We start from the raw sequence: 14,587 nt of genomic DNA, 5'->3' as shown, positions 1-14,587 counted from the left end.
AACTCGGGAGTGTGAGCGCTGTGCGTTCTCTGAACTCGGGCGTGTCTGCGCCTTGCGTTCTCTGAACTCGGGAGTGTGAGCGCCGTGCGTTCTCTGAACTCGGGAGTGTGAGCGCTGTGCATTCACTGAACTCGGGAGTGTGAGCGCTGTGCGTTCTCTGAACTCGGGAGTGTGAGCGCTGTGCGTTCTCTGAACTCGGGACTGTGAGCGCTGTGCGTTCTCTGAACTCGAGTGTGAGCGCTGTGCGTTCCCTGAACTCGGGAGTGTGAGCGCTGTGCGTTCCCTGAACTCGGGAGTGTGAGCGCCGTGCGTTCTCTGAACTCGGGAGTGTGAACGCTGTGCGTTCTCTGAACTCGGGAGTGTGAGCGCTGTGCGTTCTCTGAACTCGGGAGTGTGAGCGCTGTGCGTTCCCTGAACTCGGGAGTGTGAGCGCTGTGCGTTCTCTGAACTCGGGAGTGTGAGCGCTGTGCGTTCTCTGAACTCGGGAGTGTGAGCGCCGTGCGTTCCCTGAACTCGGGAGTGTGATCGACGTGCGTTCCCTGAACTCGGGAGTGTGAGCGCCGTGCGTTCTCTGAACTCGGGAGTGTGAGCGCTGTGCGTTCTCTGAACTCGGGAGTGTGAGCTCTTTGCGTTCTCTGAACTCGGGAGTGTGAGCACTGTGCGTTCTCTGAACCCGGGAGTGTGAGCGCTGTGTGTTCCCTGAACTCGGGAGTGTGAGCGCTGTGCGTTCTCTGAACTCGGGAGTGTGAGCGATGTGCATTTCTCTGAACTCGGGAGTGTGAGCGCTGTGCGTTCTCTGAACTCGGGAGTGTGAGCGCCGTGCGTTCTCTGAACTCGGGAGTGTGAGCGCTGTGCGTTCTCTGAACTCGGGGGTGTGAACGCTGTGCGTTCTCTGAACTCGGGAGTGTGAGCGCTGTGCGTTCCCTGAACTCGGGAGTGTGAGCGCCGTGCGTTCCCTGAACTCGGGATTGTGAGCGGCGTGCGTTCCCTGAACTCGGGAGTGTGAGCGCTGTGCGTTCCCTGAACTCAGGAGTGTGAGCGCTGTGCGTTCTCTGAACTCGAGTGTGAGTGCTGTGCGTTCCCTGAACTCGGGAGTGTGAGCGCTGTGCGTTCTCTGAACTCAGGAGTGTGAGCGCTGTGCGTTCCCTGAACTCGGGAGTGTGAGCGCTGTGCGTTCTCTGAACTCGGGAGTGTGAGCGCTGTGCGTTCTCTGAACTCGGGAGTGTGAGCGCTGTGTGTTCTCTGAACTCAGGAGTGTGAGCGCTGTGAGTTCTCTGAACTCGGGAGTGTGAGCGCTGTGCGTTCTCTGAACTCGGGAGTGTGAGCGCCGTGCGTTCCCTGAACTCGGGAGTGTGAGCGCTGTGCGTTCTCTGAACTCGGGAGTGTGAGCGCTGTGCGTTCCCTGAACTCGGGAGTGTGAGCGCTGTGCGTTCTCTGAACTCGGGAGTGTGAGCGCTGTGCGTTCTCTGAACTCGGGAGTGTGAGCGCCGTGCGTTCTCTGAACTCGGGAGTGTGAGCGCCGTGCGTTCTCTGAACTCGGGAGTGTGAGCGCTGTGCGTTCTCTGAACTCGGGAGTGTGAGCGCTGTGCGTTCTCTGAACTCGGGAGTGTGAGCGCCGTGCGTTCTCTGACCTCGGGAGTGTGAGCGCTGTGCGTTCTCTGAACTCGGGAGTGTGAGCGCTGTGCGTTCTCTGAACCTGGGCGTGTCTGCGCCGTGCGATGTCTGAATGCCGTCTTGCGCTCTCCCTTCCGCAGTACCGCCTTGACGCCAATCCCTCGCTGGGTCACGAAGACCCACGACATCCCGGAGACGCCGCGCGAGACGGAGGGGCGGAGGACGAACGGTGGTGGGGGCAGCCCGGCGACGGACGTCTTGATCCCAGCACGGGCGGGAGCGCGGCCCCCCAACCCCCCTCCTCTTCCGAAGACTCAGCTGACCGCGGCCATGAGGGGCCCGTCGCGCCGAACCGCCACGTGAAACGAGACGGGGAGTTCCCCCGAAGAGCCGCGCACGACCGCCGCGGAGCGACAGATGTTGACAGCAAGGACGGCGCATTCCCCGATGGAGGAGTGGGCGGAGGGGGAGTCTCTGCCCGCCACGGGCATGCGTCGAGGCGCGAAGGGCGGGCGCCCGACACTGCTGGCTCCGCGATCGCCCGCCAACCACCCGCACCGCTGCGGCGACTGCGGCAAGCGCTACTCCCGGGCCTGGTGTCTCTCCTGGCACCGCACCCAGCACCAGCCGCGCACCCCCTTCATCTGCTCTTCCTGCGGCCGCGGTTTCGGCCACTTCCAGGTGCTGGCCCGGCACCGCTGCCCGCAGGAGGCGGAGGATGTGGCGGACCTCCACCGCTGCCTCGCCTGCGGCCTCTGCTTCGCCCTGCCCGAGCTGCTGGCCCGCCACGCCTGCGAGCGGGAGCGACCCTACCAGTGCCCGCTGTGCCCCAAGCGCTTCGCCACCCCCTGGTACCTCCAGAAGCACCGCCGACGCCACGAGCGGGCCCCGGCCTTCCGCTGCGGCGAGTGCGGCAAGGCCTTTAAGGAGCGCTACGAACTGGCCCGCCACGGGCTGGTGCACGACCCCCGCCGGCCACACCGCTGCCCGGCCTGTCCCCGGCGCTTCGCCCGGCCCGAGGGGCTGGCCTGCCACCTGCGGGCCCAGCACGGGCCCCCCCCGCCGCCGCCCCTTCCGCTGCCGGTTGTGCGGCAAGGGCTACAGCCGCTCGGCCCACCTCCTCCGCCACCAGTACTCCCATACTGGCGAGCGGCCTTACCCGTGCCCCGAGTGCCACCAGGCCTTCCGCGACCCCGGCACCCTGCGCCGTCACCGCCGCACGCACCAGCGGCCGGCGCCAGAGCCGGCGGCGGAGCCGGGGCCGGAGGAGGGGTGGGAGCCGCAGTCCGCGCGCCCCCCTGAGCAGCCGGTAGCCGAGGGTCCCCACGCGGTCGCCATCGCCCGCCAGAAGCCGGGCCCCAAGTGCGCGGTGTGCGGCAAGGCTTTCTCCGACCCGGGGGCCCTGGAGCGGCACCACCTCCAGGGCCACGCCGGCCGGGGCCCCTTCCCCTGCCCACTGTGCCAGCTGGCCTTCGCCGCCTCGGGCGAGCTGCAGGCCCACCAGGCCCGGCACCGCCACCCGCCGCCGGCCTTCGCCTGCGCCCAGTGCGGCCGCAGCTACAACCGGGCCTCGCACCTGCTGCGCCACCAGCGCAGCCACACGGACGAGCGGCCCTTCGCCTGCCCGGCCTGCGGCAAGGGCTTCGTCAACTCCTACGAGCTCCTGCGCCACCGGCTCACCCACACAGATGAGGCCCCCTACCCCTGCCCGCTCTGCGACAAGCGCTTCAAGCGGCCGCACTACCTGGCCCAGCACCTGCGCACCCACACCGACCAGACACCCTACCCCTGCCCCTCCTGCGACAAGAGCTTCAAGACGGCCTCCTACCTCCTGAAGCACCAAAGCCGCCACCGGTCCGACCCCCCCCCGCCACCTGTGCCCGTCCTGCGGCAAGGGCTTCCGCTACCCCTACGAGCTGGCCCGCCACCTGCGCTCCCACTCCGACCAGGCCCCCTTCCCCTGCCCGGCCTGCCCCCGGGCCTTCAAGAGCGGCCGGGACCTGGACCAGCACGCCCGGCTGCACACGGGCGAACGGCCCTACGTCTGCCCCTCCTGTGGCAAAGGCTTCACCCGCTCTTCCATGCTGGGCCGCCACCGCCGCACCCACTCCCAGCTGCGGCCCCACGCCTGCCCGGCCTGTGGCAAGGCCTTCAAGGCCCCCTCGGGCCTGAGGGGCCACCAGGCCCGGCACTGCCGGGCCACCCGGGCCCTGGGCGGGCCAGGCCGGGAGGCGGTGGGGGCGGAGCGTGGCCAGGGAGGCCGCAGGCTTCGAGCCGCCGCAGGCCCGAGGCCTGGAACTCCCACTAGCCCAGGGCCTCGAACTCGCACACGCCCAAGGCCCAGATCACTCGCAGGACCTCGAACTCCCACAGGCCCAAAGCCTCGAACGCCCCGCAGGCCCAAAGCCTTGATCTCCCGCAGGCCCAAAACCTCGATTTCCCGCAGGATGTCGAACTCATAGAGGACGTCGATCTCCCGCAGGCCCAAAACCTCAAACTCCCACAGGATGTTGCTCTCCCGCAGGCCCAAAGCCTCAAACTCCCGCAGGCCCTCGACCTCACGCAGGATGTCGAACTCATACAGGACGTCGATCTCCCGCAGGCCCAAAGCCTCAAACTCCCGCAGGCCCAAAGGCTCGATCTCCCGCAGGCCCAAAGCCTCAAACTCCCGCAGGCCCAAAGGCTCGATCTCCCGCAGGCCCATAGCCTCGAACTCCCGCAGGCCCAAAGGCTCGATCTCCCGCAGGCCCAAAGCCTCAAACTCCCCGCAGGCCCAAAGGCTCGATCTCCCGCAGGCCCAAAGCCTCGAACTCCCGCAGGATGTCGACTCTCACGCAGGATGTCGAACTCATACAGGATGTCGATCTCCCGCAGGCCCAAAGCCTCGATTTCCCGCAGGCCCGAAGCCTGGAACTCCCGCAGGACCTCGACCTCCCGCAGGACCGGGCCTCCGGACTCGGGCCCCCTGCCCTACGACTGCAGCCTGTGCCGGCGGAGCTTTGCGCAGCTGGTCCACCTGCTCAAGCACCGGTGCCGCCCTGCCCGGCCTGCAGGAGCCGGCATTCCGCTGCCCCCACTGCCCCGAGGCCTTTGCCCGGGCCTTCGAGCTGGCCTGCCACCTGCCCTGCCACGCCAACGAGCGGCCCCTGCCCTGCCCCCGCTGAGGGCAGGCCTCCGACCCGGAGTGTGGGTCTGCTCGACGGTGCTGGGCCCCGCCATCGCTCGCCAGATTGAGGCGTCTTGTGGTCTGGTCCTTGTCCCAACTCCTCTCCTCCTCCACCTCGCCACGTCCCCCCTCTCCCCCTCCTCCACCTCGCCTCATCCCCCCTCTCCCCCTCCTCCTCCACCTCGCCTCGCCCCCCCTCCCCTCCTCCTCCCTCACCTCCTCCTCCTCCCTCTCGCCTCCTCCACCTCGCCTCGTCCCCCCTCTCCCCCTCCTCCACCTCGCCTCATCCCCCCTCTCCCCCTCCTCCTCCACCTCGCCTCGTCCCCCTCCCCTCCTCCTCCCCTTATCCCCCTCACCTCCTCCTCCTCCCTCTCGCCTCCTCCACCTCGCCTCATCCCTCCTCTCCCCCTCCTCCTCCACCTCGCCTCATCCCCCCTCTCCCTCTCCTCTTCCCCCTGTCCTCCTCCCCGTCCCCCTCCCTCTCCGCCTCGTCCCCCTCGCCTCGTCCCCCTCGCCTCGTCCCCCTCTCCTCCTCCCCCTCTCCTCCTCCCCCTCCCCTTTCTCCTCCTCCTCCCCTTTCTCCTCCTCCTCCCCCTCTCTCCTCCTCCTCCCCCTCTCTCTCCTCTTCCTCATCCTCCCCCCCTCCTCCTCCTTCTCTCCTCCTCCCCCCCTCCTCCTCTTGCCCTCCTTCCCTCACCCTGCTCCATTGCACGTTGTGAATACTGAAAGCTCTCTATCATGGATTGAGTGGCACCGTCAGCACCCTGTTGTCGTACTGTGCCCCCCCTCCCCTTCCTGAGAAGCCCCTCCGTCGCAGGATGGGCTATTCGGCCGCGGGGTGCATCGCAGTCTGCTTCCGATCCTCCCTTCACGGACTCGCGCTAATTGCAGCCGGAGTCAATGATCGCGAGCCCTGACTGGGGTATTTTTCTCCCCACTGCCCCCTCACCCTCTTCCCAAGTCCCGGGAGGGTCCTGAGGCCAATTCCAGCCCCTGCCCCACTCACCGATCTCCCCGAGACTGGCTGGGGACGGTGGCCACTCCCAGCCGACCATCCCGTGAACCTTAAGCCGGTGGCGGTTGACGAGCCGAGGAGGGCGTTACAGAGAGAGAGAGACCTGGCTAATTCAGGGGAGGTATTGGATGACTTCAAAGGCCCAAGGCGGGGTGGGCGGGGGCGGTTGAGAGAGGAGAGGGAGGTCCTGGCGTTGACCTGATGGTCACTGTCGAGCGTCTCTCCACGCCCCCGCAACTGACCCCCAGCCTCAATCGGGGCAGCGAACGTCGGCAGACTATTCGACTATGGGGGGCATCGCGGCCAGGTCCAATCCCCCCCCCCCCTCCGTTTACCCCCCTTCGCTGGGAACTGAGATCGTGGGGGTACTAAGCAGGCCGCAACCCTCGGGTGGGGGAAAACAGGATCGGGCGCGATGCCCCATCTGGTCGAATACCCCGCCCACGAGCCGGTTGTACTCGGGAACGAAGTGCCGGAACGGAATCTGAATGAAATCTTGACCATGGCAAGCAGGACACCTTGTGGAGAGAGCGGAGGAATGAAGCCAGTATTGGCTCTTGATCAAGCCTGTCTTCCTGAATAATGTCTGTTGTTATATTGGCAAGTCAGTCTGTTTATCCTCTCTCTCTCTCTCTCTCTCTCTCTCTCTGTCTCTCTCCCTGTCTGTCTCTCTCCCCCGCCGGTCCGATTGACTGCTTCGCTCTGTTACCGTACTTGCTCTGAAACCTGTCTTGACTGAATAAACAATGGTTTCTGTCTCCACTGTACTCCGATGGCGAGCTGTGTCTGTCTGTCTGTCTGTGACGGGTTTCCCCACACCCCCTCCTTGCCCGATGCCCCGATGGATGGCACCTCACCCTCGCGCCAATGGCAGAGAAATTCCCGGGGCAAGCAACTTCAAATGAGCGGCCTTTCTGTGAGGTGTGAGACACCTCGGATTGTGGCGGGGAGAGGAGAATTCGGGCAAAAATAATCCCGTTACGTGATTCAACACTGACACCGGTTAGAAGGTCGAGGGTTTGAGTCCTCACTGCGGAGACTCGAGCCCCATAATCCAGGCCCACACTCCCCGGTGCCAGTACTGAGGGAGTGCTGCACTGTCGGAGGTAGATGTATATACTCTAGGACTCGAGCTCCATAATCCAGGCCCACACTGCCCGGTGCCAGTACTGAGGGAGCGCTGCACTGTCGGAGGTAGATGTATATACTCTAGGACTCGAGCTCCATAATCCAGGCCCACACTCCCCGGTGCCAGTACTGAGGGAGCGCTGCACTGTCGGAGGTAGATGTATATACTCTAGGACTCGAGCTCCATAATCCAGGCCCACACTCCCCGGTGCCAGTACTGAGGGGGCGCTGCACTGTCGGAGGTAGATGGATATACTCTAGGACTCGAGCCCCATAATCCAGGCCCACACTCCCCGGTGCCAGTACTGAGGGAGCGCTGCACTGTCGGAGGTAGTTGTATATACTCTAGGACTCGAGCCCCATAATCCAGGCCCACACTCCCCGGTGCCAGTACTGAGGGAGCGCTGCACTGTCGGAGGTAGATGTATATACTCTAGGACTCGAGCCCCATAATCCAGGCCCACACTCCCCGGTGCCAGTACTGAGGGAGCGCTGCACTGTCGGAGGTAGATGTATATACTCTAGGACTCGAGCTCCATAATCCAGGCCCACACTCCCCGGTGCCAGTACTGAGGGAGCGCTGCACTGTCGGAGGTAGATGTGTATACTCTAGGACTCGAGCTCCATAAACCAGGCCCACACTCCCCGGTGCCAGTACTGAGGGAGAGCTGCACTGTCGGAGGTAGATGTATATACTCTAGGACTCGAGCTCCATAATCCAGGCCCACACTCCCCGGTGCCAGTACTGAGGGAGTGCTGCACTGTCGGAGGTGCCGCCTTTCAGATGAGACGTTAAACCGAGGCCCCGTCTGCTCTCTCAGGTGGACGTAAAAGATCCCACGGTCACTATTGGAGGAAGAGCAGGGGGGAGTTCGCCCCAGTGTCCTGGGCCAATATTTATCCCTGAACCAATATCACTAAAACAGATTATCTGGTCATTATCACATTGCTGTTTGTGGGAGCTTGCTGTGCGCAAATTGGCTGCCGTGTTTCCCACATTACAACAGTGACCGCACTTCAAAAAGTACTTCATTGGCTGTAAAGCGCTTTGGGACGTCTAGAGATGTTGCTATCGAAATACAATTCTTTCTTTAAACTTGGGACAGTGAGTGAGAGAGGGGAATAATGAGGGATTAATATCAGTACATGACTTGAGCTATATCTAAAGCGCTGTTCCTTATCAGAGCATGGGAGGTTCGGCGCTGTGCGTTCCCTGAACTCGGGAGTGTGAGCGCCGTGCGTTGCCTGAACTCTGGAGTGTGAGAGCTGTGTGTTACCTGAATTCGGAAGTGTGAGCGCTGTGCGTTCTCTGAACTCGGGAGTGTGAGCGCCGTGCGTTCTCTGAACTCGGGAGTGTGAGCGCTGTGTGTTCTCTGAACTCGGGAGTGTGAGCGCCGTGCGTTCTCTGACCTCGGGAGTGTGAGCGCCGTGCGTTCTCTGAACTCGGGAGTGTGAGCGCTGTGCGTTCCCTGAACTCGGGAGTGTGAGCGCTGTGCGTTCTCTGAACCTGGGCGTGTCTGCGCCGTGCGATGTCTGAATGCCGTCTTGCGCTCTCCCTTCCGCAGTACCGCCTTGACGCCAATCCCTCGCTGGGTCACGAAGACCCACGACATCCCGGAGACGCCGCGCCGCGCGAGACGGAGGGGCGGAGGACGAACGGTGGTGGGGGCAGCCCGGCGACGGACGTCTTGATCCCAGCACGGGCGGGAGCGCGGCCCCCCAACCCCCCTCCTCTTCCGAAGATTCAGCTGACCGCGGCCATGAGGGGCCCGTCGCGCCGAACCGCCACGTGAAACGAGACGGGGAGTTCCCCCGAAGAGGTGCGCACGACCGCCGCGAAGCGACATGTTGACAGCGAAGACGGCGCATTCCCCGATGGAGGAGTGGGCGGAGGGGGAGTCTCTGCCCGCCGCGGGCGTGCGTCGAGGCGCGAAGGGCGGGCGCCCGACACCGCTGGCTCCGCGATCGCCCGCCAACCGCCCGCACCGCTGCGGCGACTGCGGCAAGCGCTACTCCCGGGCCTGGTGTCTCTCCTGGCACCGCACCCAGCACCAGCCGCGCACCCCCTTCATCTGCTCTTCCTGCGGCCGCGGTTTCGGCCACTTCCAGGTGCTGGCCCGGCACCGCTGCCCGCAGGAGGCGGAGGATGTGGCGGACCTCCACCGCTGCCTCGCCTGCGGCCTCTGCTTCGCCCTGCCCGAGCTGCTGGCCCGCCACGCCTGCGAGCGGGAGCGACCCTACCAGTGCCCGCTGTGCCCCCAGCGCTTCGCCACCCCCTGGTACCTCCAGAAGCACCGCCGACGCCACGAGCGGGCCCCGGCCTTCCGCTGCGGCGAGTGCGGCAAGACCTTTAAGGAGCGCTACGAGCTGGCCCGCCACGGGCTGGTGCACGACCCCCGCCGGCCACACCGCTGCCCGGCCTGTCCCCGGCGCTTCGCCCGGCCCGAGGGGCTGGCCTGCCACCTGCGGGACCAGCACGGGCCCCCCGCCGCCGCCCCTTCCGCTGCCAGCTGTGCGGCAAGGGCTACAGCCGCTCGGCCCACCTCCTCCGCCACCAGTACTCCCATACTGGCGAGCGGCCTTACCCGTGCCCCGAGTGCCACCAGGCCGTCCGCGACCCCGGCACCCTGCGCCGTCACCGCCGCACGCACCAGCGGCCGGCGCCAGAGCCGGCGGCAGAGCCGGGGCCGGAGGAGGGGTGGGAGCCGCAGTCCGCGCGCCCCCTTGAGCAGCCGGTAGCCGAGGGTCCCCACGCGGTCGCCATCGCCCGCCAGAAGCCGGGCCCCAAGTGCGCGGTGTGCGGCAAGGCTTTCTCCGACCCGGGGGCCCTGGAGCGGCACCACCTCCAGGGCCACGCTGGCCGGTGCCCCTTCCACTGCCCACTGTGCCAGCTGGCCTTCGCCGCCTCGGGCGAGCTGCAGGCCCACCAGGCCCAGCACCGCCACCCGCCGCCGGCCTTCGCCTGCGCCCAGTGCGGCCGCAGCTACAACCGGGCCTCGCACCTGCTGCGCCACCAGCGCAGCCACACGGACGAGCGGCCCTTCGCCTGCCCGGCCTGCGGCAAGGGCTTCGTCAACTCCTACGAGCTCCTGCGCCACCGGCTCACCCACACAGATGAGGCCCCCTACCCCTGCCCGCTCTGCGACAAGCGCTTCAAGCGGCCGCACTACCTGGCCCAGCACCTGCGCACCCACACCGACCAGACACCCTACCCCTGCCCCTCCTGCGACAAGAGCTTCAAGACGGCCTCCTACCTCCTGAAGCACCAAAGCCGCCACCGGTCCGACCCCCCCCGCCACCTGTGCCCGTCCTGCGGCAAGGGCTTCCGCTACCCCTACGAGCTGGCCCGCCACCTGCGCTCCCACTCCGACCAGGCCCCCTTCCCCTGCCCGGCCTGCCCCCGGGCCTTCAAGAGCGGCTGGGACCTGGACCAGCACGCCCGGCTGCACACGGGCGAACGGCCCTACGTCTGCCCCTCCTGTGGCAAAGGCTTCACCCGCTCTTCCATGCTGGGCCGCCACCCGCCGCACCCACTCCCAGCTGCGGCCCCACGCCTGCCCGGCCTGTGGCAAGGCCTTCAAGGCCCCCTCGGGCCTGAGGGGCCACCAGGCCCGGCACTGCCGGGCCACCCGGGCCCTGGGCGGGCCAGGCCGGGAGGCGGTGGGGCGGAGCGTGGCCGCGGGCGCCGGGGAGGCCGCAGGCTTCGAGCCGCCGCAGGCCCGAGGCCTGGAACTCCCACAGGCCCAGGGCCTCGAACTCGCACACTCCCAAGGCCCAGATCACTCGCAGGACCTCGAACTCCCACAGGCCCAAAGCCTCGAACGCCCGCAGGCCCAAAACCTTGATCTCCCGCAGGCCCAAAACCTCGATTTCCCGCAGGATGTCGAACTCATAGAGGACGTCGATCTCCCGCAGGCCCAAAACCTCAAACTCCCACAGGATGTTGCTCTCCCGCAGGCCCAAAGCCTCAAACTCCCGCAGGCCCTCGACCTCACGCAGGATGTCGAACTCATACAGGACGTCGATCTCCCGCAGGCCCAAAGCCTCAAACTCCCGCAGGCCCAAAGGCTCGATCTCCCGCAGGCCCAAAGCCTCGAACTCCCGCAGGCCCAAAGGCTCGATCTCCCGCAGGCCCAAAGCCTCAAACTCCCGCAGGCCCAAAGGCTCGATCTCCCGCAGGCCCAAAGCCTCGAACTCCCGCAGGATGTCGACCTCACGCAGGATGTCGAACTCATACAGGATGTCGATCTCCCGCAGGCCCAAAGCCTCGATTTCCCGCAGGCCCGAAGCCTGGAACTCCCGCAGGACCTCGACCTCCCGCAGGACCGGGCTCCGCACTCGGGCCCCCTGCCCTATGACTGCAGCCTGTGCCGGCGGAGCTTTGCGCAGCTGGTCCACCTGCTCAAGCACCGGTGCCGCCTGCCCGGCCTGCAGGAGCCGGCATTCTGCTGCCCCCACTGCCCCGAGGCCTTTGCCCGGGCCTTCGAGCTGGCCTGCCACCTGCCCTGCCACGCCAACGAGCGGCCCCTGCCCTGCCCCCGCTGAGGGCGGGCCTCCGACCCGGAGGGTGGGCCTGCTCGACGGTGCTGGGCCCTGCCATCGCTCGCCAGATTGAGGCGTCTTGTGGTCTGGTCCTTGTCCCAACTCCTCTCCTCCTCCACCTCGCCTCGTCCCCCCTCTCCCCCTCCTCCACCTCGCCTCATCCCCCCTCTCCCCCTCCTCCTCCACCTCGCCTCATCCCACCTCGCCTCGTCCCCCTCACCTCCTCCTCCTCCCTCTCGCCTCCTCCACCTCGCCTCGTCCCCCTCCTCCTCCTCCCTTTGCCTCCTCCCCTCCTCCTTCCTCCCTCGCCTCCTCCTCCCTCTCCTCGCCACCTCGCCTCGTCCCCCTCTCCTCCTCCCCGTCCCCCTCCCTCTCCGCCTCATCCCACCTCGCCTCGTCCCCCTCCCCTCCTCCCCTCATCCCCCCCTCACCACCTCCTCCTCCCTTCGCCTCCTCCCCTCCTCCTTCCTCCCTCGCCTCCTCCTTCCTCTCCTCTCCACCTTGCCTCGTCCCCCCTCTCCTCGTCCCCCTCTCCTCCTCCCCGTCCCCCTCCCTCTCCGCCTCGTCCCCCTCGCCTCGTCCCCCTCTCCTCCTCCCCCTCTCCTTCTCCCCCTCCCCTTTCTCCTCCTCCCCTTTCTCCTCCTCCTCCTCCTCCCCCTCTCTTTCCTCCTCCCCTCCTCCTCCTCCTCCCCCCTCCTCCTCCTCCCTCTCTCCTCCTCCCCCCCTCTCTCCTCCCCTTGCCCTCCTTCCCTCACCCTGCTCCATTGCACGTTGTGAATACTGAAAGCTCTCTATCATGGATTGAGTGGCACCGTCAGCACCCTGTTGTCGTACTGTGCCCCCCCTCCCCTTCCTGAGAAGCCCCTCCGTCGCAGGATGGGCTATTCGCCCGCGGGGTGCATCGCAGTCTGCTTCCGATCCCCCCTTCACGGACTCGCGCTAATTGCAGCCGGAGTCAATGATCGCAAGCCCTGACTGGGGTATTTATTTCCCCACTGCCCCCTCACCCTCTTCCCAAGTCCCAGGAGGGTCCTGAGGCCAATTCCAGCCCCTGCCCCACTCACCAATCTCCCCGAGACTGGCTGGGGGCAGTGGCCACTCCCAGCCGACCATCCCGTGAACCTTAAGCCGGTGGCGGTTGAGGAGCCGAGGAGGGCGTTACAGAGAGAGAGACCTGGCTAATTCAGGGGAGGTATTGGATGACTTCAAAGGCCCAAGGGGGGGCGGGCGGGAGCGGTTGAGAGAGGAGAGGGAGGTCCTGGCGTTGCCCTGATGGTCACTGTCGAGCGTCTCTCCACGCCCCCGCAACTGACCCCCAGCCTCCATCGGGGCAGCGAACGTCGGCAGACTATTCGACTATGGGGGGCATCGCGGCCAGGTCCAAACCCCCCCACCTCCGTTTACCCCCCTCCGCTGGGAACTGAGATCGTGGGGGTGTTAAGCAGGCCACAACCCTCGGGTGGGGGAAAACAGGGTCGGGCGCGATGCCCCATCTGGTCGAATACCCCGCCCACGAGCCGGTTGTACTCGGGAAGGAAGTGCCGGAACGGAATCGGAATGAAATCTTGACCATGGCAAGCAGGACACCTTGTGGAGAGAGCGGAGGAATGAAGCCAGTATTGGCTCTTGATCAAGCCTGTCTTCCTGAATAATGTCTGTTGTTATATTGGCAAGTCAGTCTGTTTATCCTCTCTCTCTCTCTCTCTCTCTCTCTCTCCTCTCTGTCTCTCTCCCCCGCCGGTCCGATTGACTGCTTCGCTCTGTTACCGTACTTGCTCTGAAACCTGTTTTGACTGAATAAACAATGGTTTCTGTCTCCACTGTACTCCGATGGCGAGCTGTGTCTGTCTGTCTGTCTGTGACGGGTTTCCCCACACCCCCTCCTTGCCCGATGCCCCGATGGATGGCACCTCACCCTCGCGCCAATGGCAGAGACATTCCCGGGGCAAGCAACTTCAAAGGAGCGGCCTTTCTGTGAGGTGTGAGACACCTCGGATTGTGGCGGGGAGAGGCGAATTCGGGCAAAAATAATCCCGTTGCGTGATTCAACACTGACACCGGTTAGAAGGTCGAGGGTTTGAGTCCCCACTGCGGAGACTCGAGCCCCATAATCCAGGCCCACACTCCCCAGTGCCAGTACTGAGGGAGCACTGCACTGTCGGAGGTAGATGTATATACTCTGGGGCTCGAGCCCTGTAATCCAGGCCCACACTCCCCGGTGCCAGTACTGAGGGAGCGCTGCACTGTCGGAGCTAGATGTATATACTCTAGGACTCGAGCTCCATAATCCAGGCCCACACTCCCCGGTGCCAGTACTGAGGAAGCGCTGCACTGTCGAAGGTAGATGTATATACTCTAGGACCCGAGCCCCATAATCCAGGCCCACACTCCCCGGTGCCAGTACTGAGGGAGTGCTGCACTGTCGGAGGTAGATGTATATACTCTAGGACTCGAGCCCCATAATCCAGGCCCACACTCCCCGGTGCCAGTACTGAGGGAGCACTGCACTGTCGGAGGTAGATGTATATACTCTAGGACTCGAGCCCCATAATCCAGGCCCACACTCCCTGGAGCCCGTACTGAGGGAGCGCTGCACTGTCGGAGGTAGATGTATATACTCTAGGACTCGAGCCCCATAATCCAGGCACACACTCCCCGGTGCCAGTACTGAGGGAGCGCTGCACTGTCGGAGGTAGATGTATATACTCTAGGACTCGAGCCCCATAATCCAGGCCCACACTCCCCGGTGCCAGTACTGAGAGAGCGCTGCACTGTCGGAGGTAGATGTATATACTCTAGGACTCGAGCCCCATAATCCAGGCCCACACTCCCCGGTGCCAGTACTGAGGGAGCGCTGCACTGTCGGAGGTAGATGTATATACTCTCGGACTCGAGCCCCATAATCCAGGCCCACACTCCCCGGTGCCAGTACTGAGGGAGCGCTGCACTGTCGGAGGTAGATGTATATACTCTAGGACTCGAGCCCCATAATCCAGGCCCACACTCCCCGGTGCCAGTACTGAGGGTGCGCTGCACTATTGCAGGCAGTGGCTTGTAGGTGGCTCCACGCTCCACACCATCCAGGGGCGATCTACTCACTAAAAAAAATATATCGCCAGTGA

The 14,587-nt window shown here is 65.1% G+C and overlaps 2 protein-coding genes across 2 annotated transcripts; both read left to right on the top strand.

Annotated features, from left to right (window-relative positions):
* The first annotated feature begins 1,577 nt into the window (after positions 1–1,577).
* LOC147084886 (uncharacterized) lies at positions 1,578–4,912 on the top strand. The gene is given in 4 exon segments (XM_085979365.1): positions 1,578–2,664; positions 2,666–3,469; positions 3,471–3,904; positions 4,139–4,912. Coding segments are annotated over 4 exon segments (2,511 nt in total). The 5' UTR covers positions 1,578–2,031; the 3' UTR covers positions 4,779–4,912.
* Positions 4,913–7,525: 2,613 nt separating this feature from the next.
* Positions 7,526–12,100, top strand: LOC147084885 (uncharacterized). The gene is given in 3 exon segments (XM_085979581.1): positions 7,526–9,408; positions 9,411–10,444; positions 10,446–12,100. Coding segments are annotated over 3 exon segments (2,697 nt in total). The 5' UTR covers positions 7,526–8,768; the 3' UTR covers positions 11,469–12,100.
* Positions 12,101–14,587: the final 2,487 nt, after the last annotated feature.

Source organism: Somniosus microcephalus, unplaced genomic scaffold (genome assembly GCF_052327205.1).
Source record: "Somniosus microcephalus isolate GS21.2 unplaced genomic scaffold, FLI_Smic_1.0 unresolved_chr9, whole genome shotgun sequence".
Lineage (NCBI taxonomy): Eukaryota > Metazoa > Chordata > Chondrichthyes > Squaliformes > Somniosidae > Somniosus > Somniosus microcephalus.
Note: the sequence above shows the minus strand (reverse complement) of the source record. Positions and strands in the feature narration are given on the sequence as shown.